This window comes from Ischnura elegans, chromosome 10, assembly GCF_921293095.1.
Source record: "Ischnura elegans chromosome 10, ioIscEleg1.1, whole genome shotgun sequence".
NCBI classification, from domain to species: domain Eukaryota; kingdom Metazoa; phylum Arthropoda; class Insecta; order Odonata; family Coenagrionidae; genus Ischnura; species Ischnura elegans.
Genome location: NC_060255.1, coordinates 46,248,263 through 46,273,034, shown reverse-complemented (window position 1 = coordinate 46,273,034; position 24,772 = coordinate 46,248,263). Strand labels below are relative to the sequence as shown.

Sequence of the window (24,772 nt, the reverse complement as noted above, 5' to 3'; positions counted from 1 at the left end):
TTTTTTTGGTGTTTGTGTGGGAGCATTAGTTATTTACCATGGTGATATAGAAATTATTTGTATCAAAATCTATGCACTGTAATACCTCTATGTACCTATTGTACCATTTACTGTTCGATGAAATTGTTATGAATGTACTTTTGTACACAGTTACTGACCCTGATTAATTTTGTTTCCAAGTCATGCTATTTCTCTTTATGTTATTACAAGTCATGTATTCTTGGTAAAATGAATAAGAGTGTTATTAGCTGAACTAATAATATTCCTGGATGGATTTACTTTCTGCACATTTTCCAAAAGTCATGCTGTCATTATGATCAAAACTTTTTTATACCCTATCATTTAATGTGAGCTTCTGTGATATCTTTATCCTGCCCGATACAGCCAACTAGTTAATGCTCAATTTTGTAGAATGCTCTTGGGCTCATATTATATTACATTACAGTTTTCAATTTTCTTATTAGATAGCTATAATTTTAAACAGATTATTTTGCTGATGCAGTGTAGCATTACATAATTATCGAATAATAATTTTTCATGAAATAACTAATGGCAATGGTGGTGAACCTGTGCATAAACAGTCAAAATTATTAAAATTAATGCGTAATGAACTTTTTTCTTGTAATAGAATCTGCTTTTTATCGTTTCAAAGCTAGTATTTTCAGCAATGCCATTTGAAATTAGCATATTAGTGCACTACAAAAAATGCTGTTTTTATTACAGATTAAAGCCTTATTCACGCTTGCGCTTAAGGCAATACTTAAATATTTAAACATTAAAACACCAAGAAATTTGCGTGTGAAAGTCTTATTTCATTCATTATGCCAGAAATTATGTGTGGTGGCACTACCTCAGTATGTTATTATGCATTTCTGACAATTCTGAAGAGATTGATTAATAGATATGTAACATTTTTTTTTACCTTTTCTATGTACATTACTGTTATGCTAATCTTTTCATCATTTTCCACCCTAAAAACATTGGCACATTGTGTTAACTGTTTTGTTGTACTTACAAATAAATTTTGATTCATAGCTGGCAGATGTGACAAAATTTCAGCTCTTACTCTATTTGATGTTTTACCTGTTTTATCTATAATGCCATTACTCAGATATTCTTGTGATTTTAGCTCCATTTTTCAGGTCCTTTAATATTGGATTTTTAAGTTCTCCCTTACTTACAGTAGACTCCTGATTTTCCGGGCTAATGATGGGGAGGGCGGCACGAATAATCGGAAAACATGGATAACCCAAACTTTCACTCCAAAGTCTTGTAATGTTCATAACTTACGTAAAACAAACAATATACAGTGAAACCTCGATATAACGACACCCCACGGTGCACTAATAAACACTCGCTATAGCGAATTGTCGCTTTACCGGAGGTGGAGCAAATAATAGTCAATATACCTGTTGCGAACAGATATACAGGAACAGGAGTGGTGCGGCGACAGATAAACATCTATCCGATAAACGTAAGCATAAATCCAGACGAAAGGCGATGTTTTTTTGCATCACTATATTTCCTTACTCAAATAACGACTAACTATTCAAACAATTTATAAGCGCCGCACTGAATGAAAATCATGCAAAGCATTGTTTCGTCATCATTATATTTATCGAACGACAGTTTACCACATAAATTTGAGACTGAGCACTCCATTAACTTCATTTCTAACAGATCGCTAGCAATTACAGAGGTTAAGGAGTCTTCATGAAAGTCTTCCGGCGGTAAAACCCTCGCTATGGCGAGAGCCAGCACCGAAAGGGTCTCGTAAAAACAAATTCTTTAACACGCTTATTATAGTGTCAATTGACGGTGCATCGGCTATCTCTCGTAATAGCGGGGGTGTCGCTATAGCCCGTACTCGCTTTAACGAGGTTCCACTGTGTTATGTATTATTTATGCCGTTATTCTGCTATTTCAGAGTGCTTCCCGGACTCAATGAGAGCTTTCTTCGCCAGTTAGCGATCTTTTTAGCGGCGATAACATGTTGTACTCGTATTATTAATGCTCCACCTAAGTCCAGGTTTCGAAAACCACACATCTGTGGCCGTGTGATAGTGGTTACAGAATAGTGGTTTGCACGAATACTTCAAAACCACTGCTCGACGTGAGAAACTACATTGTCAGGCACCACGCCATGCTGTCGCGTCTCGCACGAGTTGCCCGGGTTGCAACTGCTGCCGGATGTGTATCTGTGATCACGGAGCGCAGTCGTGCACTGCGAGGCTTGGAAAACACGAACACGGTGCTCCCGTGAATGCAGTCAGTGCGCAATTGCTTCCGTTTTACGAATGGGATTCTGACGAAAATGATAAGTGCGGAGTATCCAAGCATTAATGCAGTAATTCTGATGATTTTGCGTCTGATTTTATTTTTTTTTATAAAGATCGCGGAAAATGTTGAGCGAGAGTGAAAATCATGCACGGATAATCCGCAATCCGCTGTATAAACGCAGCTGGATAATTGGGAGTCTGCCGTAATTGCAAATGTTTGTGAGATTAAATTTTTAATTTGTAACATTGTGAAATATGAAATTAGTTTTCTTCCTGCTGTGGAAAATGGTTCCTGCAAAATTTTCTTGTGTAAATCATGTGTTTAACATCGCATCTTGAAATATTTTAAAATAAGAGTATTTAATGTCACATCTGTCTGTACTGAATGGGCCTTTCTGAAAGCTAACATTTTCTGGAGTAATTTTTTTTTTCAAAATCTGTTATCAATCTTTAAGGAATTTAAGAAATGCATGTGTCAAATCCTTATTGCTATAGTATATTTTTGTCCTTACCAGCATTTTTAATAATAGCTGGGTCATTTAATGATGCGTAATTGGTTCTCAAAGTTTTGTATCGTTTATTTCTTATGATATTATTTTCGGTGTTTTACATTTTATCATTAGTTTCAAAAGTAATTTCTGCCATTATTTTGTTCTTTGTTTTCTATATATTATGCAATTTTGCTTTTTTTACTGACCCTGATTGGTACGTGGTAAATATAGAAGTGTAGTTCGGCCAGTTTATCATAAATTTTATGCATATCTCCTTTCAGCTTGCGAAAACCCAGCTCTAGCAATGCACCTGTTAGTCCTAAACGACCTCTAACCAATGAAACTATAGTTCCTAATACTAAAAATGCATCTTTGGCTTGGCGCCAGCAAGCACAACAAGAAAACATTACCACAAGTCGTAAGTCATTGAGTGAATGGAAAGAATCTATCTCCGCCATGGATCATGACTTAAGCCAGGAAGCATTTTTGGGCAAGCACGGAAGCAGAAGGGAATCGGTTGGAGCGTTAGATTCTTTTCTTGGCACGAGTGATGCTCAAGTCCTGGAGCGTGCTAATCAGATTGTGATGTATGTATCACCAGAAGTTTTATGTGATGATGGTGGTGGCTACAGTTGCATGTGTTGATGCTGGGGATAGTAATTTAATCAGTGGTATGTCAGTGTTCTGTCAGGGCTTTGGGATTTTGGAAGAATCTCAAAGCCTCTAGCTGCCATATTTAATGAAGGCTGTGGTACTTCTTCATCCTAGGCTGAGGATTTACTTTCTCTTTCCATCAGGAGCTGTTGAATGTAGTCAGTAAAAAATTTACAATCTGCAATCTCCTAAACAATGTTAACCATCTGTCACTAAAGTTCATGTTTATTTTATTTATTCTTGTTTTAAGTATTGTCTCTAATATGGGAACATTGGTGAAGGTAGTATTTAATTTGCATGTATTTGTCTTCTCTGCTTGCTAATATCTGTTCTTTGCTAATAGATAGAGTAGTCTTGGTGTCGTGTTATGGTTGCATTCTGTTGCATTGATTGGGTGTTGTTTTAATATTTGTTGTGGGCTATCTCTTTTGTTATCAAACAAGTATTTTTTCTATAATTGAAAACGTTTTTTCTTGTGTGATGTCTCATATATTTTGGAAAATTAATTTTCCCAATTTTTTCTAGGAAAAATAAATCATTTCGACCAAGAGAAAGGGGTAAAAAAGGACTCAAAAATTTGGAAGTGGTTAAAACATTGGCAGGAAGAACTCAAAGTTATGGTAGTAGCCAGTTGAAAGGTGTTGGAGCAAGAAAGCAGCCCCTTACTGTTACTGCCCAATTTCAGCAGTCTCTCCACAGTTTGATGGATACGCTAAACCAAGCTAATCCTTTTTTCATTCGTTGCATCAAAAGCAATAGTGAAAAGGTAAATGAACATCACCCACATCAAATTTTAATGCTTTTATTAGTATATATGTATCATGTCATTAGATATCTTCATCATCAGGTTTTTAAGATCACATGCATAATAGAAGTTATACTTACATCATATATATTTAGTGTTTTAGTTAAAACTACAGTGGAACTTGGTTAGTACGTTCCTCCTTAGTACGTTTTCCTCTTTAGTACGGCGATTTCCCTCGGTCCCGGTACCATCCGAACAAAATACAGGTAAAAGAATTTGGTTAGTACGTTTGAAAAAATTGCGCTTTCCTGGTTAGTACGCTCAATTGCTTGCCGTGACGCAACCTGCAATTCGTTCTCTAGTGTCTTCTTAAGGGTCGCAAGCGTCTGAATTCATGATTTAATTTATTATTATTAGCCATTAACATTCTTCCATTCATTCCACATCTCTTTCTTCTACCGTAATTTATCCAAATGCATTTCTGAATTCTTGTGACGTGCTGAATAATAAAATGCGGCCATTTTTCGGGAATGTCTGACTATGAAAAACTACAGCCAATAAGAAGCCCCAATTTTCCCCACCCTGAGCTCCTCACCTTCTGTTGCCTTTGGAGCGCTTGGGAGTGCCCACTGCTGCGCACCAAGTTCGTGAGTGGGCAATTGTTGCTATTGCACGAGTTATCATGATGATGAAATGAGTCTTAACGGTATTAGACAATTCCCACATTATCTAAAGCAGTGCTGCTCCATAAACTCGACATCGTGCGTATTTACTTGACTACTGTTGCGGGAGCAGACGATCCTCTGGATCTCCACGCGAAGCTTAGCTTAAAAATACTTGATCTTGGAACGAAAGCAGACGACATTAGACAAATTTTGAAAGTAAATTTCAACTGTTTAATATAAAATTTTCTTGTAATTACGTCGTAATCTAATAATCTTGCGTGTCATCAGTCGATATATCGATCGATTTTACAATCGAAATGGTATAATTCCAGAAGCGAATGTCTACGGCTGTTGCCGTAATTTGAAAGTCAATATAATTTTGCCCAATTTTTATGATGTTTAAAAAACCAGTTGACTTACTCCGGGTTGTTGTTATATTCTCCGAGTACGCTGTGAGAAAGAAAAATGACTTGTCTTCGCTTGTCTGAGCTTCACTCGTCCTCGTTCTGTAAATATATAGGATAAATCACGGGAGATAGACGCCGTAATCATGGAATCTCCGGGATGTCCATGAAAAATTGCGATTTTTATTCACATGGTATTGTTTTTCATGGTAGCGCTCATTTTCTTGATTTTAAATGTGAAAAGAGTTCAGAAAGGCGATCCTATGAGAACTACCGATAGTAATTGTAATTATGACGACTTTTTCACTGATTGCAATAACCCCGACTGCTATTATTTACTTTCCTCGTTAGTACGTTTTCCTGGTTAGTACGTTCATTTTTCGTGGTCCCTTCAGAAACGTACTAACCAAGTTCCACTGTATTTTTAAAATTCAAGAATTTCTCATATACAGTGGAAACTTGATAAAATGATACCTCGTAGTGGCGAAATCAACCCATGCTGTGGCAAATTATTGTCTATCTGGGGGTGGCCTTGGATATTGTCTTTCATTTGATGTGATCTGACATATTATTCACTTTGAAAAATAATCTGCTAAGCAAGTAATAAACACCACTGAAATAGCTGTCATTCCAAAATGTTCTTTTTGAATTTAAGTATACCGGGACTAGCCACGGTGATAACTTTACGGGAGTCACCCGCAATGCACAATTGTGCGAAAATTCCACAGTGAAAAAATCATTCGCCTTGACCGGGATTCGAACCCGGATCCCTCGATTTCCGGCCGAGTGCTTTAGCCAGTTAAGCTACCGAGGTGTCATTCTTCCCTGTGGAAATTTGTGGACTATACCGGACATGGTGGTATGGACTGCCGAGCATATTATGCGACGAGCAGTCCAAATCGTGCGCATGGCGCCACAGCCGGGGAGTAACAATCACAATTTCGCACAATTGTGCATTGCGGGTGACTCCCGTAAAGTTATCACCGTGGCTAGTCCCGGTATACTTAAATTCGTCAAGAGAGAACACCTCTATGTGTTCAAAGTTCGGGCTTTACTCCCCGGCTGTGGCGCCATGCGCACGATTTGGACTGCTCGTCGCATAATATGCTCGGCAGTCCATACCACCATGTCCGGTATAGTCCACAAATTTCCACAGGGAAGATTGACGCCTCGGTAGCTTAACTGGCTAAAGCACTCGGCCGGAAATCGAGGGATCCGGGTTCGAATACCGGTCAAGGCGAATGATTTTTTCACTGTGGAATTTTCGCACAATTGTTCTTTTTGAGATTACTCATTCATAGTCATTCAAGTACTGTGGTGAATGTATGCACCATTCTAAAATGATTCGAATAAAAATTAAATACCTTATAGAAGATATTATGTAGACATCATTTCAGAAATAATATTACTGGCATTTAGGCTATTTTGATTTAATAATCCAAAGCAAGTCACAAAAAATGGCAAAACACAACATTGCATATATGGGTGTACTCTTAACCACCCTGAGAATAAAAGATCTAATCTAAGATCAGCTTTTAATGCAGCAATATTTTCCCCAATATTAGGTGTCAAACAATTGGATGGCAATCAACAATGTATAATTGATACTAAACGCACCATATCAATATCATTTCTAACAGATTGCTAGCTATTGCAGGTGCCTACTCTTTAAGTGGCCACGTAATATCTGTATTTTTTTTTAATGCTTGTCGCAGGTCGATTGATGGTACTCCTGTCTCATGTTTTTTTTGGCGGGGTCTTACAAGAGGCTGAGCTTGTACTTATGCATTTCGACTGTTACATATCTTATCAGTAGATGCATTCAAATGCAAATTCATTGCAAAAGTAATTTCCAGCCATATAATAATTATTTTTTGTTATGTATCTATTAATTTTAATTTCCTCAGAATTAGTTCTCAAATTTGTATTTGATTTCAGATTCCAAATAAGTTTGATGAGGATACGGTGCAGAGGCAGTTGCGATACACTGGTATGCTGGAAACAGTTCGCATTCGACAAGCAGGGTATAATGTACGCTTAACTTATGAAGAGTTCATTCAGTTATATAGAATACTGTTGCCAAAAGGCTTATTAAGGTAACGTTTGTTATTCATGTCGTACTTCTTTATCTTTGTTATTCTTGTATATGACTAATGTATTCTAATCAAAGGAAAAATTATTTTCACAGTTCTCAGTGTGACGTCCGGAACTTCTTGCTCACGTTGAATTTAAACCGTGATAATTACCAACTGGGCGAATCCAAAATATTTTTGCGGGAATCTGAGAAAATTAAACTTGACTACAGGCTTCATCAACAGATAATGGCCAGCATTATTAACATTCAAAGGTGGTTCCGGGCTGTTTTGGAGAGGCGTCAGTTCCAGCGGGTTCGAAAATCAGTAATCATTGTACAGGTATGTGGATTTGAGATTAAGAAATAATTATTCAAAATTACAAATTTAACTGCAAGCTTCAATATAATTGAATTAAGTAGAATAAAAATTTGGTGTCTTATAAAAGATATTAAATAGACATTATTTCAGAAATTATATTACAGCCATTTAGGCTATATTGATTTAATAATTCGAAGCAAGTCACAAAAAATGGCAAAACACGACATTGTATGCATTGGTGTTCTCTTAACCGCCTGGAGAACAAAAGAAGATCAAATATTTACAACTTTTTATCCCGTTATATTTTTTCCAAAATTACCTGTCAAACAAATGAATGGCAATCAACAACATACAATTGATACTTTACATTCCATATTAATTTCATTTCTAACACATCACGAGCAATTGCAGTGACTTACATTGCAGTGAATTACCAAGTGTTGAATGTTTTCTGAAGATTGAATCTCTTGCAATTGCTGGAGCTCGCTGCTGTAGGGCCTCATATTAACTGTATTTTTTTACATGTTAGTCTTAGGTCAATTGATGGTTCTCCTATTATCTCTTGTTTTGTATGGAGTCTTGCAATATACCGTGTTTGTATAGATGTGATTCACTTTAATTAGCTCATTTTATCTCTATTGTGGCTCATCTTCTTGCTTCCTCCTCATCCTTAGAGGTGATATTGTCATATTGGCAGTAAGGCATGCAATCAAATAGCCTTACATAAACCATGTATAACTTTGAGGTTAAAGGTTTATTACCAAAATTTTTAACATTGAATTAGGTGCTACTGAATGGATTTTTTGCTACAATTATGTCCTTATGTGTTCAAATAAATTGTTATATATAGTTTGTGTAATTTTGCTACACTGATTATATTATTTCATTATCAATAGTATTTTAAGTTTCTGTCCATAATTATGGTCTTATTTTTATCACATTAGTCCTTCTGGAAAATGGTTCTTGCTCAACGTCAGTTGATGCAGCTGAAGATTAGGCATGCTGCTGCCGTTATTATTCAGAAAGTTTGGCGTGGTTACAAAGTACGCTCCTGGTACAATAATTTATGCAATAGTGTTGTGAGATTCCAGGCTTGTGTTAGGGGAAACTTTGCTCGTGAGAGGTTCAAGGCAAAGTTGGATGAGCTGAAACGGAAACAGGGTCATAGAAAACAGGTGTGTATTTGTTTTAACTTAGTTCAGTGTATATTATTTTATTTTACTTCATTTTCAAATATTTTCAAATAAACATTTTCAATGCAAATGTTTTTAAACAATTGTTGCTAATCATGTTACTATCACTAAAAGAGAAGTATAAACTTGTGCCATTATTCTCATAAGCTATTTTTTTTAGTTTTCCAAGCTGTTTTTTCACAAATTTGCTTTAATTTTCTCTGTTTTATTAAATTATGTTAATTCATGTAATTTTTTGTGTAAGGGATACTTGTCCCATTTAATAAAATGAATCAGTCAATGATATGCAATGGCTGTTGCCCTTTAATTCCAGGTGTTACAAGCGAGGAAAAATGTATCTGCCTTGCAAAGGGAAGTAGACTCTCATTCTGCACAGAGTACTGACGAAGCATTCATGTCAAAGGAATCCAGCCAGGAAGAGTTGGATGAACACCTCTCTGCTGACAAGGAAGATTCAGAAGGGTAGGTATTGAGCTTTGTTTTTCAATCTATGACTTAGGGGTGCTACTATATGGTGTTGTAATTGGCTTGAGCTCTTAAGCTAAAAAGAGTGACAATCGAAGTTTTGATGCCGGAATCACCATCCATGATTCCAAAGGTATTGCTCAAAATGAAAAAAAATTCACTACTTATTCTTTGTAAAATAGTAACACAAGGAAAAATACAAATGTCCGGCAGGTGGTTGACTTTGACAGCATTGCACTGATGAAAACGTGATCAAATAATGAATTGCAAAGTTTATTTTAAGAATTTAATGTTATAAATTTGTGGTTAGGAGCGAATAGCAACTATTAAGTATGCGTAAGGTAGATAATTGTTTCCTACACCCACAGAAATTCAGCGGCAGCCGGCCTAACCGCCATTTATGTCGCCCTCCATCGCTCAGTGACGAGAAAAAAAGAAAAACAAGGGTCTAAGCCCGTTTCCAAAATAACCTTCGTAAGTTAATATTTCGGGTTACTCCGTATTTTCAGCTGAATGTGCTATCTTTTCAACTAGTTATTTTCATTAAAATTAAGTTACGATCATAAATTACGTAAGTTATGATTATCTTCAGGCGAATATTTGAAGTAAATTCTGTTTTAGTTCTCCATCCGGCTACTGTGCTCCATCATCTTTGCAGATGTTGCAATGAAAGACTTAATTCTTCATCAGGACCATGTTCTTCATACCGGGTGTGAGGTCCATGTTCATATGGTATGTCTCTCTTCTTTTATCCTGACAGGAGCAAGGTTCCAACCGGAAAATGACAGGAGAAACAAACATCTTCCATTATCGGAGAACAAAAGAGAGAAATGTTATTATCCATGTTGATTGTTTTCCTACAAGAGACGTTATATCATTTCTCAACATGTGTGAAGTATTGGTTCACTTGCGTGAATTCCCTAAAATGATACGTAAAAACCTGTACCTTAACCTTATTTAGTTTTCGTGTTTCTTTCTCCGCCATATTGAAAGAATAGGCACGTAAATAGGGGCATTATGTCAGTTACGATATTTGTACTGAATTCCTACTTCCCCTAAATTCCCACCGTGAGGTTTTAGGCGAATCCTTTGTCTACAAAGTTGCACTATCATTTACGATTTCACACTTTTGATGAACCACAGTCGGAAGCGCTGATTTTTTTAGCTACTTATGCCAGTGTAACTAGTTTTGTTGACAAATTTTTCACCGTAGTTAGTATAAACAAATGCCATTTGCTCCTGGGGACCGAGCCAAGGTTCGTAATTTCAAAACATTTCGTATAATAGAAACTTCGTATAATCGAATAGCGCCATGTATTTACCATAGGCTTTTTGCCGGGACTGCAATATCAGTTCGTATAATCGAAAACTTGTTAATATCCTGCTTCATGTAATCGAGAGTTTACTGTAATTACTTCGTTTTATAGTAGGCAATTAAAAATGTATTTGGATCCGAAAATATCCAAAGATCCGACATCTGAAATCAAGTATCCGATCTGGATCCGAAAAAAATCCTGGATCCATCCATCCCTAATGCAGACCTCTGAAAAGTGCATAAAAATGGAATCATGGATGTTGATAAGCATCATTCTATGTGGGGATTTTTAAGTTTATTGATATAATTTTTCTCTTATAATATCTTCTTCAAATTGCTTATCATATTTAATTTTACCAACTATTTTTGAGCTGAGGTCTGAAAAGTATCTTTCCTTTTTAGGGAATAGCTCATTTTTGGGATGAAAAATTTTATTGTCGCACAACACCTTTTACTGAATTAAAATGATATTTTTTATTTCATAGAAAGTCGTTACAATTGTTACAGACTCAAAAACTTGACGGTTTGAATTTTGTACTTGGTATGTCCTCATTCAATGTTTTTCTGCATTTAGTGTTTTAAATTTTGTCTCCCCTGAAAAACATGAAATCAGGATTCTACTATATATGTAACTTGTCAAATGCTGGAAACACAAAATGCCTGCCAGTTATTGTTGTCCTACGCATTTTTTTCATTTTTTGTGTTTTTAAAATTACAGAAGCAGTGGAATCCAGGAAGATAGTGAAGCTGAAGTCCCACATAGAGAGTCTGTATCCTACAATCTCTTTCCAGAGATATCCAAGGTTTCTAAGCATCCATCACCCCAACCAAGGAAACATCTTGCTGGTGAAGAGTCCCCTTTTAATCCTCTAGACAAAACTTGGGCCAGGTGCGTGAATTGATTAATGAAAATTTTTATCACTTTTTATGATTGTTTTTATTTTCTTCTGTGAAATTGTGTGTTTCATTTTTAGCTATATTTAGGTATGAGTTCTGTACATTCATACCTGTACTGAGAATTTTTTAAATCGAGAGGAATAATCAAAATACTTGAGAACGGAATTAAGATAAATGGGTAAAAATTAAGATAAATTTGGTAGGAAAAACTTATATTTTTGAAGTACCTAATCTATTTGACAGCTTATGAGAGACACCCTTTTTCTGAAATAATAGTCCAAAAAAAATCACCTATATCTTGTATGTGAAGGTTCAACCACCATGGGTCAGTGTTCAATACTGACTCCTTTATATTTACTAATATATATTTATAATTCAATTGAAGAATGTTATAATTGCTATTGTTATCATTAAGCTTATGTCATACGATCAAGCTTGTTGGGTATTTCACTTCGATTAATGTAATAGTATAAGATCTGAAAGGAACTAACATAAGCTGTCAGGGTGCTGTGCCTTTGTGCAGACTATTTTTCTTTTGTATGCCATACAGAAATGAGGGTGCTTGTCTTGCCTTCAAATATGCCATCTTATTTGCCATCAAATATGCCGTAAAGTGTTTTGAAAATTAAGAAGAGGAAATGATATCCTCAATTATAGATTTAATTTCAATGAGTGTTAATGAAAATAATAATTTCAAATACAATAATTATCATAAAATAGGTTAATAATGGGTTCATTTTCCCTTAAATAATTATGACTTTTAATATTTTTAGGGTTGGCAAAGTTTCATACAAGTCAGCTGGTAATACGCAAGGGAAAATAAAGAAGAAAGCTTCTCCGAAAAGGAGCAAAGAACCTGGCTCTGACCTCATGAGGCTTTCTTACAGTGAAGCAGTTGGTAAGAATTAAGAAAATATGTGATATATAGAGAAACATTTTTTTTTAATTATACAGATTGTTGTTTATAATTTATGATGAAAATTAATGACATTTTAGTCTCTTGCTACGCATGCCATTTTTGTGTTCCGTGCTGCATCTATTTGTGCCTTTTTTTCGGCTCCCGTCATTTTAAATTCCTTAGGGCTATTCAAACATTTTACTCTTTTTCATTTATTTTTGCTCTGTTTTGATATTTCCAAAAAACCAGATCAACGGGTATGTTTATGTATTTTTTTATAGCCATACATTTCACAATGAATTTTTACTGGGCATAGCATAAAGGAAAAGTATGAGACTTAGGTAATGTTTAATTAAGATATTTTTTATTTTGGAACTTTTGGTAAAATACAATTTATCATTGTTTACCAATGTAGAGCAGACTTAACAATGTGCATTTTAATTACAAGTGATAAGTTACCGATAGTTATATTTTTCTTGAGTACTTTTTTATGTGACAATCAAGTAATATTTTTTTTCTGCTGAAAAGCTTATCTACTTTATTTATAACTTCACAGATCCATTGAATGTTAGTGCCTTGAGACTTGATGAGGGGAAGACCTATGGTCCTCCAACATCCTCATCTAAAACATCACTCTATCAGAAGAACTCAGACCCACAGGGAGTTCCTGTGAAGGACCCCTTTCACCGGGCAAAACGTCAAATACAAGCTCTTGTTGGTAAGAAATTCTGCTTTCAACTCCTACTATGAAACCAGTTGTAATGAAAGCATTGGCATTTTATTCATAGAAAGTGAATGGTAAGAAGTAAGCTCGTCTCAAATGCATAATGTTTTAATTTTCAATTTTTTTTGGTCTCTACCTTAGTAATTTGCTTGTAATCTATGTTTATGTGTCACATTTACATAAGTGCCTGTTTTCGTTTGAGTATTCAGTTTCTCAGACAAATGAATGAATACTTTGATGGGTAAATTCTTTAAAGATGGGTAAAATACTTTGATGGGTAAAACAAATTCCTTTCAACCTGATGGGAATTGAGTAGACATCAATCTTAAAGTTGGTGCTTCAATTATAGTTTTTATTCCACAAGGTTAACAGAAAATGTTAAAAAATTATTGCTGAATGTATTAAAACCACTTTTTTTATGCAAATAAGACCTCAGACCTATTATTGCTGAGAGTTAGTGCATACCTTCTTGCTTCTACTCCCTTCTTATTATGTCTATATCAATGGAGAAAATAAACTGTTTCTATCAAAGTACAATGTTTCTGTTACAGAAATTAGTTATGAAGACACACTTTTCCTGTTTTGGGCCTGATCACAGACTTTGTTTTAAGGAGTTTTCATAATTAGAGAGATTTATTACGGGAGGTTGTTTTATATGCATTTTCCATTGGAAGGGTCTGGGACCGAAAATGACTTTAAAATAGAGAGGTTTATCTAAAATTTGGCTCCATGGGGGTTCATTGTGTGGAGGTGTTATTGTGTCAGGGATGAATTGAGAGGCACTTAAGAACCTTTTTGGATACCTTCTTACATCTAAATAGAACTTAACTTAAGCTATTCAAGCAAAATTTTATTGAAAAACTGGTTATTGTAATTGATAAACTTTTCAAAGAGACGATGGAAATATAAATATCTTGTCAATTTTTATTATAATTTTTGTTTAGAAACTGGCTATTTATCTATCATAGTTATTTATTTGCTACATATTTGCATTGGGACTTGACGCAAGGCCTGACTAGAAGGTCAAATAAGTTCACTGTGGCAAAACTGGTAGCTTCAAATTCTGACCCATTGATCCCTAAATCAAAGTATCATGAACACTCCAATTGTTTTTTGTATTTTACCTATTTGCTAACAATGTTGTACTGTCTTCTCCTTGTATTAGGTGGCAACCGGAAACCCCAAAAATGGGATGGCAGTGCTTCAAATCACAGTGATAGCGAGCTGGAAGAGAATCAATCTGACACCCCAAGTTACGAGAAGCGACTCTCCGAATCATCATTGCCCGTGCAGGAGGTAGACCCTAGCTGGAGGAGGCGAACGGACAACAATGACTGCTACAATGTGTCTATGGCTCCCATTGAGCCACCGAGAAGGTCTTCCATCATGCGGGCATCACACATCATGCCACTCAACAGAGTGCCAGTTCAACGTGATGAAGAAGGAGTCACGGGAGGAGCAAGGGAGCCGGTGCCATGGGTGAGGGTTGGGAGGAAGGGGAGGCCCCCAGAAGCATACCACACTGGGGGAGCTGGAATACCATCATCCACACCCAACTCAAGGTTTTGGAGTTCAGAACCGCAGCAGATGTCACGTGATCTGGACAGTGGTGGAAGTAGCCGGACTTCCATTCAGTATGGGCTGAAGTCTAGTGAAAGGACTGAGCCCCTCTCAGCATCTCCCTCCGATTGGCCCATGCATATTGATAGTCATAATGTTCCCTCCGATAGTTTGCCAGAAGAAAGTTGTACACCCAATCCCACAGCCAAAGGCCTCGGCTATAGTCCCAGTCGTAAGGACCTTGATCTCAGGAGAAGGAACAGTGATCCAGCCAAATGTGAGGCTTCTTCTCAAGAGATCGAATGGAAGGGCACTATGTTCAAACTTGCCGGGCACAGCTTTAGAAAGATTGCTAGGTTCTCTAAGGAGGACAAGTGTGACTTTTGTTCCAAGTCAATGGATGCTTTTGTAACGCAGGGTCACAAGTGTACAGGTGAGTGTAATTTGTTTCTGCTTTTTTATTTAATGGGGCAGAAGTGTCTTGTTATGTTTCCTTTATAGATATGCAGGTGGGTGTATTGCTAAAAGATCTATTTCATTGAAATTTATGTCTCCTACGTTTTATCCATTCAAAAATGCAAATTGATAATAAGACTTGTCTTGTGTGTTCAGCAAAGGAAGATTTCATTTTAAGAAAAATCATTGCAGAATTAATTGACTCTTTCAATTACACTTCGAACAGTTTTTTCTTGCTTATAATATCAAGAGAATCTTTCTTTGCGTATTTTAGAAGGAAGTTCATGAAGTCCGATAAAAATTATTTCTCTGCTTTGATGGACAAGGTCCTCAAATTTCCACTGGGGAGAATGACGCCTTGGTAGCTTAACTGGCTAAAGCACTTGGCTGGCAATCGAGACATCCGGGTTCGAATCCTGGTCAAGGCGAATAATTTTTTCTCAGGATTTTTCGCACAATTTGTGCATTTCAGGTGACTCCGTAAAGTTATCACAGTGGCTAGTTCCAGTATACTTAAATTCCTTTTTTATATTTTACTTTAAGTTTTTTTTGCACATAGGAGCTTCCTTAGAGATACATTCTCCTTGACTGGCATACTCTTAATACGATGAATGTAAGAGATAAAATAAAACTGATTCCAATGATACTTTGAGGCCTGATTTGGTATAGTTTTAATACTTTAAAGAAAAACTTCATATGTCAGCTGATTAATTTTTTGTTTTGGTTTTTCAACATTGATCTTTTCGGAAATGTATTCTGAGCTTAATAAGCATCAGTGGAGAGATATTGCAAGCTCTGTATGGAGAGACTTATAAAGAAAAGTACTTTCCAGAGTGGTGACCCCACTATTCCATCCCCTCCACAAAAGATTTTTTTGCCTTTCTTTGGCAAAGGTTCTTATGCTTCTCATCTGTAAACTGACCTGTGGTTTCAGTCAGTGTTTTGGTGTAACAATTATATTTTCAAACAGTTATCACTAGCAAACCTGATAGTATGAATCATTAAAATGAAGTATTTAAGATTTCTTGGACATAATATTTTAGAATCAACTAATGAAGTTGATATTTACTATTGTTGGTATTAGTCCGTATCTCAAAATCTACTTCATAAATTGCAGATAAAGGTAGTAGACAACTCCATTTATGTTAGTGCCAGAAATCCATGTAAAATTTGCCAGCTCTCAGCAGAGCACTGGTCAATGAATTCTCTATTCAATAGTTTGAAGTGATTGATTAATTACAATCTAGGAAAAGTGTTGCACACTGGCTGCATCTGGGTTTGACAGTCTGGCAGAATTGACCTGGAAAGGGTCTTGCCTCCCTCTGATTTGGGTCTTGAAACGTGGCCAAGTACCCTTCCCAGATGCGTTTTCTATGGTCCCTCTCCCACCCTAAACAGTGGCCTCAGCTGATGCCCATTCTTTTCTGTGTGACAATGTATGTTTGCCATTAGTGAGGCTTGTATTAATGCAGAAGAAAATCCCAGCTAATGGTGATGGTTATTTTGAAAAGTTAAATGCCAGTTAATGTCTAGTTTAGATAAGTAAATTTTGGATCTGATGGTAGTTAATGATTTACCCAAGCCAGTTGTATAAAGTGGATGTTTTTTTCAGTATCGTAACTCCTGCAGGTGTTAAAAGATACATGCAATAATTATATCAGAGGCTATATACATGTATACATCCTTTTTGAGGCTTATCCTATTGAGTGGCTAACTTTCTTGTCGAAGTTTATCACAATGTATGGGTTCAACAGATTCAGGCTTCAATTGGTGGAAGTTAGACATATTTAAGTAAATGAAAGGTCGTAGCACTTTTCCACAAGAATTTTTAATGCGTACAACGCGTTTCGGCTCACTGAGCCATCATCTGGTACAAGACGCTTGAACACATGTGAAGATCCCTTTTATACCCTTGAGAGAGGAGAGTATTGGAGAAGGAGATGGCCCACAATGTATGGCCCAGAATGGTTTATGGCAGGCTGGTGCAATTAAAGTACTTGCTGAAGGTCCAAAAAATTTAGCCCTTGTAGTCACATAGAATTTCCCTATCCTTATATTTTGTCAGTGACTATTAAACATTTGCCATATCAAGCAAGGTGACCACAGTTCTCTAAACTGCCTTTAATATTTAAATGACTCCAGAAAAATGCTCTACTACATGTTTCATGATTTGGCTTGCTCATTGTGTAACTAATCCTTGAAGGAAAAAGCCTTTTCAACGTAAGTAATAATTTTGGTTATACTTCAATCCCAAGGACATAAACTTATGAGACACTTGATTGTTGTAAACATAATGCAGGTATGATGATGCTAAGCTTCGTGGTGTGACAATATCATCAGTGACTTCAAGAACAAGTACGGGCATTTAATTGAATGCCGATTGTCATTTATTTTCTTGTGTTATTTAAGCTTTGTTACTTTACATAAAGAGCTAAAGTAAAGAATTAAAGCTGCACATCAATGAAAATTTTTGTGACAGCTATTTGTTTCTTTTGACAGATTAGATATAGGGTGAAATGTCAGTTTATGAGTTTTTAAATGAAAGTATCCTCAATATATAGGCCAGAGTTAGTTGTTCTTCATCCCCTTGTATGCAGACCATAAGGATAACTCGAGGTATCTTCTCTGGGTGCATATTTATTGTACACCAAGAATTTCTTTTAAGAAATCCTTTGAATAGATAGAGATTTGAACACAGCTCGCCATATTGCTATGAATGAGTGGTGTATGCTTCCAGTCATACCCCAATTCTTCTTCAACGGAGTGCCTATTTGTACTTATAGTGGGGATGGATAAATTTCTCAGATACCATACCAGGCCTTGGGTTTGGAATTCCAGCTGGTGCATTTTTCACCAATGCATAAGTATGTTCCTTGTGAAATTACTAGTGACACTGACTTAGAAGGCAATACTTATTTTTTTATTCAGGGTTTGTGTTTTATTTCTTAAATTTGATTCTGATGTTTTTCTCCCTTCAGATTGTAAACAGATATTTCACACCAAATGTATTCAAAATGGAGGTGTCCACCAAATGCCATGTCAACAATCTTCTGGTGGTGGGAAGCCTGGCCGGCGGAAATATCGGAAGCATTCCCGAACGCCATATGACATGAACAAGCCTGGAAAATTCAGTCTCACCGGGACGTCTGAATTCACGGACAGCACAGACAAGATCATATCAGATGCAAGAGAGCTTCAGTTAATGCAAGACTTCATCACCAAAAAGGTTTTTTACCTGCCAAATCACATTATTTGGAAGTGCAACTAGTATTTAGTCTTACCCTTTCTAATATTTTTCAAATTTCAGATATACAAGATAGAGAGTGAAGAGGGTCACAAGCCCAGCCAAGTTGATAGGGTCTTTAAGCAGGCTCTGCGAGAGTTCAAAGACAATTTGGTTGCCACCTACAGCATTGTGAATAAGCAAGGAGCTGAAGCTCTTAATATCAAGTATAAAGATCTGATCGCCAACTTTCTGCATGTAAGTAATGCAATATATTCGGTCTTTCATATTTACTACTGTCCTTCTTTTTCTAGTTTAAATCATTAAGGTTAATCACTGTGTCAGTTGAATCTATTGTCTGCAACGTGAAAAGATTTATTGTGTTGATGAATGCAGATGTGATGAAGACGGTGAAGATAATTATATTAACCAAATGTTATTATCTCTGGGAACACTGGAAACCAGGAAGTCTCAGGGAATTTTTGCAGGAAATATGTGGGGACTTGTAGAAATATTGAATTTACTCTAGTATTTTCTGTGGTGTGAATTTATAAAACAGTTATGGAAGCTGTGTGCCTTTTTCAGCTGGTTATGCAGTCAAGTTTCTCTTGCAGTGTCACATTTTTATTAACATTCTTTCTGTTGCTAATGTTCATGTAGTCTTTTTCCTTTTATCCACTCATGATGAATGCCCTAGGGATTATTCAAATCCCTCAGTTATTTAAGCTGTTGATTCTTTTATATATTCATAAGGTATTAATAGCAAAGTCTGGCTGTCATATAATACCTTAGTCCTGATGGGTAGCATGACATCATTTAAATCTATTGAGGGTAGCAATTTTATTTTCTTGAACTATGTAAAAGTTTTGCACTATGACAATTTAGTTTATTTTCTTCCAATTATGCTGTTTAATAACCCTTCATTGTAACTATCCGAATAATACCAAACATTCTCAAATAATTAGCAAAAAAAAACATTATTTTTGCTGGACAAATAAAAAATTTTTCTGGAGAACCTGGAAATCTCTTTTAATTTTCTAATGTCATCCTGCTGTGCACCCGGTATTGAGAGAATTAATTAAACTAATCCCTACTCTTATATGTTTTCCTATTCTTTTCCTAGGTGATGGAGACTGTATGTAACCAGGATAATACACATGAGGACTTCCCTGTGACAATGGGTGTAAATGCATTCCGTGGTTTCATGAATGAGTTTATGAATCTCAATCGACTGGATGAGAAGCCCAAAGCGAAAAGAAAAAAAGAGAAGAAAAGGAAGATTGAGGACCCAATCATTTTCTCTGGGCATACATTTTTATTGACAATCATCAATATTCCCACTGCATGTGAGATCTGTACATCTTTCTTCATGTGGCCAATAGAACGAGGACTCGTTTGTCAGAGTAAGAGCTTTTCTATATTCTCTTAAGTTATAATTTTTTTTGTTTTTTACCTTTACTGCTGTGTTTATGCTAAGTAGTTTTTATTAAGGAAGATAAGGAGATGAATTTTGAATTGACATTTTTTTATTGGTACTTCAATGGAAGAATTGATCTTGAAGTATTAAAATAGAACTGAAGACTTAATTGTAAGAGTGATCACTGTCCATACCCTTGAACTTTTAAACTTTAATATATTGGCTGTGCTCGAGTCTCGTGTAGATTTGGGAATGTTTATCTGAAAATCCATAGTGTGCAAGGTTTTCATAAAAATATTTAGTTATTCCTTTCCATTCTATTCTTAGATTGTAAATTGACGTGTCACAAGAAGTGTTACTCCAAGGTGACTGTGGAGTGTGGCAAAGATGGATCCAAAGAAGATTATATGAACAGTGGCGCAGGTGGGAAAAAGAGGGTGTTTGGGGCTCCTCTTTCCCTGCTGTTTTTTGGAGAAGGAGCTAGTGTGCCTCTAGTGGTGGACCGGTTAATTACTACAATCGAAATGTATGGGCTTTACACGGAGGGTATATATAGGAAGTCTGGTGTAAGCTCCAAGGTGAGTAATTGCAAGAAAAGCCAGTATCCTTGTGTAATTATTTATTTAAAGTGTGAGTAAAGTAAATTATTAGCGATCAATTAATGGAACATCAAATTTCCATTAGGCGTAACGCCTGTCAATGGACCTTATTTATGGCAATCCTGTCAAGAATACAAATATTAAATATTAACAGATAAAAGGCAGCTTAGGCTCATATAAATAGACATGAGCAAAATGCACCACAACTAGACAATATGTAATTACATTTTAAAAAGCATGTAAGCTGAGCACTCAGATTTATTTAGTTAATTTATTTCCTTAAGATTGCATTATTACGCGTAAAGTCTGGCATGGAACTATATCCTAGGGTGTCTATCAACTCTCTTGGTTTTGGTAGAAATAATTAATGTTGTAAATCTGGATCTTAGGACAATGATAGTCTTGGAATGTATCATTATCTTATTGAAGTATAACTATTGTTTTAATCCACAGGTTCGTGAACTGAAAGCACGCATAGAAGATGAAGGTGTAGACCTGGTGAATTTGGAATGTTATCAAGTGCACGTCCTAGCATCTGTGCTCAAGAGCCTGTTTAGGGAAATGCCCGAACCTTTGCTTACATTCGAGGGCTATGAGGACTTCGTTCGTTCTGCTGACCTCACTGACCCAAAGGATAGGGTTTCTACGCTTTTTGCCATTCTGAAGAAACTTCCTAAACCAAATTTTGATCTCATGGAGAGATTAATTTTCCACTTAGCCAGGTATGTAACTTGTCATTCATCAGTAATTTGTGAAAATTTGTGCAATTAGTTGAATAATGGATTTGAAAATAAGGATGTATGAATATTGGGAATCAATGTAGTGTGAGTACCCAGAAAAATATTTGATATGAATGTGATACTGTGTTGAATCAGTTGGCAGTGTACAAATGAAATAGATGAAAAGAACTCATGATTTTTTTATTGGTTTGATGTTGTTGAAAATTGAGATGCAAAAATAGTTTTAACCAATATGGGTATGTTACGTGTTAATGTACCGTGTAAACAGGCCTTGAAAGTATAACTTTCTTAAGCAGTATGGGTGAAAAGTATATGTTTTAAGTTTCTTTTTCAAGCACTTAGGACCTCCTTGTACATGGACCAGAATATTCCCTATTCATACTGTAATGTCAATAAAACTCCATTGTTATGCTATTAACCTGTAGTTCCTCCTGAAGTGAAAATAGGTTGGCATAAAACCATTAGCTCTTACATTCGTCATTTTTAACCCACAAGGGTTGTTATAATTCACCTGCCATATCTAACATTTTGATAATGTGTTAGGAATGTTAAAATAATTTGAATTTAATAATAACTTGAAATTATCAGCCGAAGTGAAATTATCAAAGATAGGAAAAGTCATATGCTAATTTAAGTTTATAAAGATGAGAATGTATCTCCAAAACTTATTTTTAATTGACTTGCGAATACAAATAGGGGGTTCAAAATATTTTTGCTGCTCAATGGCTGTGGCTTAACCAATGTAGGGGAGCGAAGGGAAAGCTCCTTAGCACTTGACTTACCCTTTGCCTATCAGAAGACAGCAAGTGTGGCTCAGTGCTTCAAAAATTCAGTTGTTCTCAGTCCTCTGTTTTGTTAACATCGTGGATCTACGAGCAGTATTGACAAACCTTGCACTTTTTCCTGTTAATGGTACAATATTTCACCTAGGCCAGGGGTCGGCAACCTTTTGAGTCGGAAGAGCCAAAAATTACAATTTACAAAATTTCAAAGTTTTAAAGAGCCACAAAAATTTTTCTTGCCTACCATAAATATCACTCGCATAAATATTTTTTTTATAAAAAAAACGAATCTATTTATTCATAAGAAAATTATCTATGTATTCTTATATAAGTAGTGTTTTTTACAACAAATTAGGTAATATATCAGGTGTGTGTAAAAGTCTTTACCGGATTTTTCGCAAAATAAAACACGTTATTTCAAGTATTTACTTAAAATTTATTTAATCAAAGTAATGATCATTCGATTCTAGATATCTTACCATCTCTGAAGTAATTTATGGATAACATTCTAAAAGAATTGTAACTCCTGTGAGTCAAACCATTAATTAACCCATTTTTTAACTTCTTTGAAATTGGCAAAGTGTTGCTCTGCAAGCACATGTCCTATCGATGTGAAAATAAAAACAAACAATAACATACATTTCAAAAATTTAAACTTTATTAAACAATGTAACTTGTACTTAAAAATAAAAACAAACAAATTCAATGGGAGCGTTGACTTTGCATGGTTTTAGAAAGTTCGGATAAATTTGGCTCATAACTTGTTGTTTTAAGTTTCATACACGACTCCAAATTTTCATTTGTTAGTTGGCTTCTTACTTTACTTTTAATTACATTCATGCAAGAGAACGCTTGCTCGCACGAATATGTCGATCCGAAGATTGTCAGTACTCCAAATGCCAACTTCTTCACCTCACTGTAGCAATCTGGAAGACTATTCCATGCGTCGAATATAAGTGCCTCAACCCGCGGCAATTCTTTTAAAGCTGTCCATTTTTGTTGCGTTACGTACATATATTTCTGGACCTTCAACTCTTCCATCTTGCTTTTCAACTCTGTAAATTTTCCACTCCACAAAGCTTTACTTTTTAAATCGATCAATTGCATTTCTAAAGATCCAGTATCAACTCCAAATGTCTTAATGTGGATTTCGTCACTATTTGTGTTGAGAAGATTTACTATGAATGTTAGAGTAGTTTTGTTGGTTTTAAATAGCTGAAATCTGTCAGCAAATTCATCTTTAATTTTTTTTATAACTGTGCTGAAGTAAATCCTGTCAACTGTTGCACTGGTTTTATCGCGATATTGCTTTAGAAATTGAAAATGAAGCAATTTACCGCTCTGAATATCTTCTGCAAAAATAGTTAATTTTTCTTCGAAACAAACCAATTCTTCTACCAAAACATAGACTGGGTTTCCCTTTCCTTGCAGTTTTAGATTCAGCTCGTTTAATTTTGCCGTGAAATCTACCATGAAATAAAATCTTTGCAACCATTTGCCGTTCTCTATTTCAGGGTGATTAATGCCTTTTTCATTGAGGAATGTATTTATTTCATTTAAGCACAAAGTAAAAATTTTCAACACCTCACCTTTGGAAAGCCATCGCACCTTATTGTGAAGAAGGAGGCCGGAATACTGAGTCTCCATTTCATTTAAGAATTCTTTAAACTGACGATGGTAGAGTGGTTTTGACAAGATGCTGTTAACAATCTTGATTACCAAATTCATGACCTCAACTATTTCAGCCAGAAATGTTTGGACACAAAGCGTGGCATTTGCTATATCTTCCCCTCTAGTTTGTCCCGAGAGCGGTAGCAATCCTAGAAGTTCTTCTTTTGGTCCTTGGGAAGACATATACCTGACAAAAAGGGCAACTTGTGCCATGTCTTTTATGTTGCAAGACTCATCTATAGCAAGTGATAAGGCAGACGCCAGTTGAATGTCTTCCACCTGCAAATATGTCACATTTGAAGACATTTTAGCTATTCTATCTTGGACTGTTTTAGCAGATAGTGGCAAATCTTTGTGTCTGATCGGTTGGCGATACGCGGGTCCGTGTTGCTGAGTTGGAGCGAAGTCGGTAGGAAGGCGAATGTTGGTTTGAGTAGTGACGGACGATGAGAGCGACAATTGCTGGCTTACGTCGTGAACCGTGGTTCACGCCGGACTGGCCCCCACTTCTTTCGCACATCCACAGCACAGCGGCAACGGCGTCATTCGAGAGCTTGCTTCTACCATACTGACACGTGTCACGGGGGAGAGGTGGAGTGAAAAGCGAGTACAATGGGCTGAGAGAGAGAAATGGTGCCCAATCCTAGTTAGTCGATTCAAATTCGTTTTTAAATGTTTTTTTTTAAATAAGTAATATTTGCGTATGGAACTAAAGAGCCGCAGTTTCATATCCAAAGAGCCGCATGTGGCTCGCGATCCTCAGGTTTCCGACCCCTGACCTAGGCAATTGTACTGAATTCAGCATTGTAGCTGACCATTTTACTGGGCCTCTGTGTAGGGTTTGTCTTCAATCCCCTTCAAATTAGCACGTATATTGTCTTGGCACTGGGCCTGACCCTTTCCACCCAATCCCACACGATCATGCGGGTTCGTTTAAAAATTTCCCGTGGTCAATTCAGATAACTTTTGTGCGTCAAACCGGACTGTAATGATCGTGTCAAGTTTTGTGCAAGTTCCAGTCTACGCTTCTCTCTTTTTTCGTTTTGCTCAGTGACCTACAGATGGTAGCAGGATCATGTAAACATTGGTAAGTAAACATCAACTTAAAATTCGAGGAGCAAAAAAAAAATTGGCAGGGTGGACAGGGCTAACATACCTGTGGCCACCCTTGGTACTCAGGTTTTCTTTGACTAGCAAGGGT

The 24,772-nt window shown here is 36.2% G+C and overlaps 1 protein-coding gene across 4 annotated transcripts in view; it reads left to right on the top strand.

The window, feature by feature from the left end:
* LOC124167301 (unconventional myosin-IXa-like) overlaps positions 1 to 24,772 on the top strand; it is a 73,827-nt gene that overhangs the window by 41,156 nt on the left and 7,899 nt on the right. For 2 of the 4 annotated variants that reach the window (XM_046545249.1, XM_046545250.1), the window contains exons 12-26: positions 3,052 to 3,357; positions 3,950 to 4,190; positions 7,177 to 7,334; positions 7,427 to 7,652; positions 8,576 to 8,806; positions 9,138 to 9,286; positions 11,323 to 11,493; positions 12,275 to 12,399; positions 12,956 to 13,117; positions 14,289 to 15,116; positions 18,118 to 18,365; positions 18,447 to 18,620; positions 19,486 to 19,765; positions 20,107 to 20,357; positions 20,832 to 21,100. In XM_046545249.1, the coding sequence (XP_046401205.1) occupies positions 3,052 to 3,357; positions 3,950 to 4,190; positions 7,177 to 7,334; positions 7,427 to 7,652; positions 8,576 to 8,806; positions 9,138 to 9,286; positions 11,323 to 11,493; positions 12,275 to 12,399; positions 12,956 to 13,117; positions 14,289 to 15,116; positions 18,118 to 18,365; positions 18,447 to 18,620; positions 19,486 to 19,765; positions 20,107 to 20,357; positions 20,832 to 21,100 (3,819 nt within the window). The remainder of the gene's footprint in view (positions 1 to 3,051; positions 3,358 to 3,949; positions 4,191 to 7,176; positions 7,335 to 7,426; positions 7,653 to 8,575; positions 8,807 to 9,137; positions 9,287 to 11,322; positions 11,494 to 12,274; positions 12,400 to 12,955; positions 13,118 to 14,288; positions 15,117 to 18,117; positions 18,366 to 18,446; positions 18,621 to 19,485; positions 19,766 to 20,106; positions 20,358 to 20,831; positions 21,101 to 24,772) is intronic. The other 2 variants (XM_046545252.1, XM_046545253.1) reach the window with 1 other exon arrangement.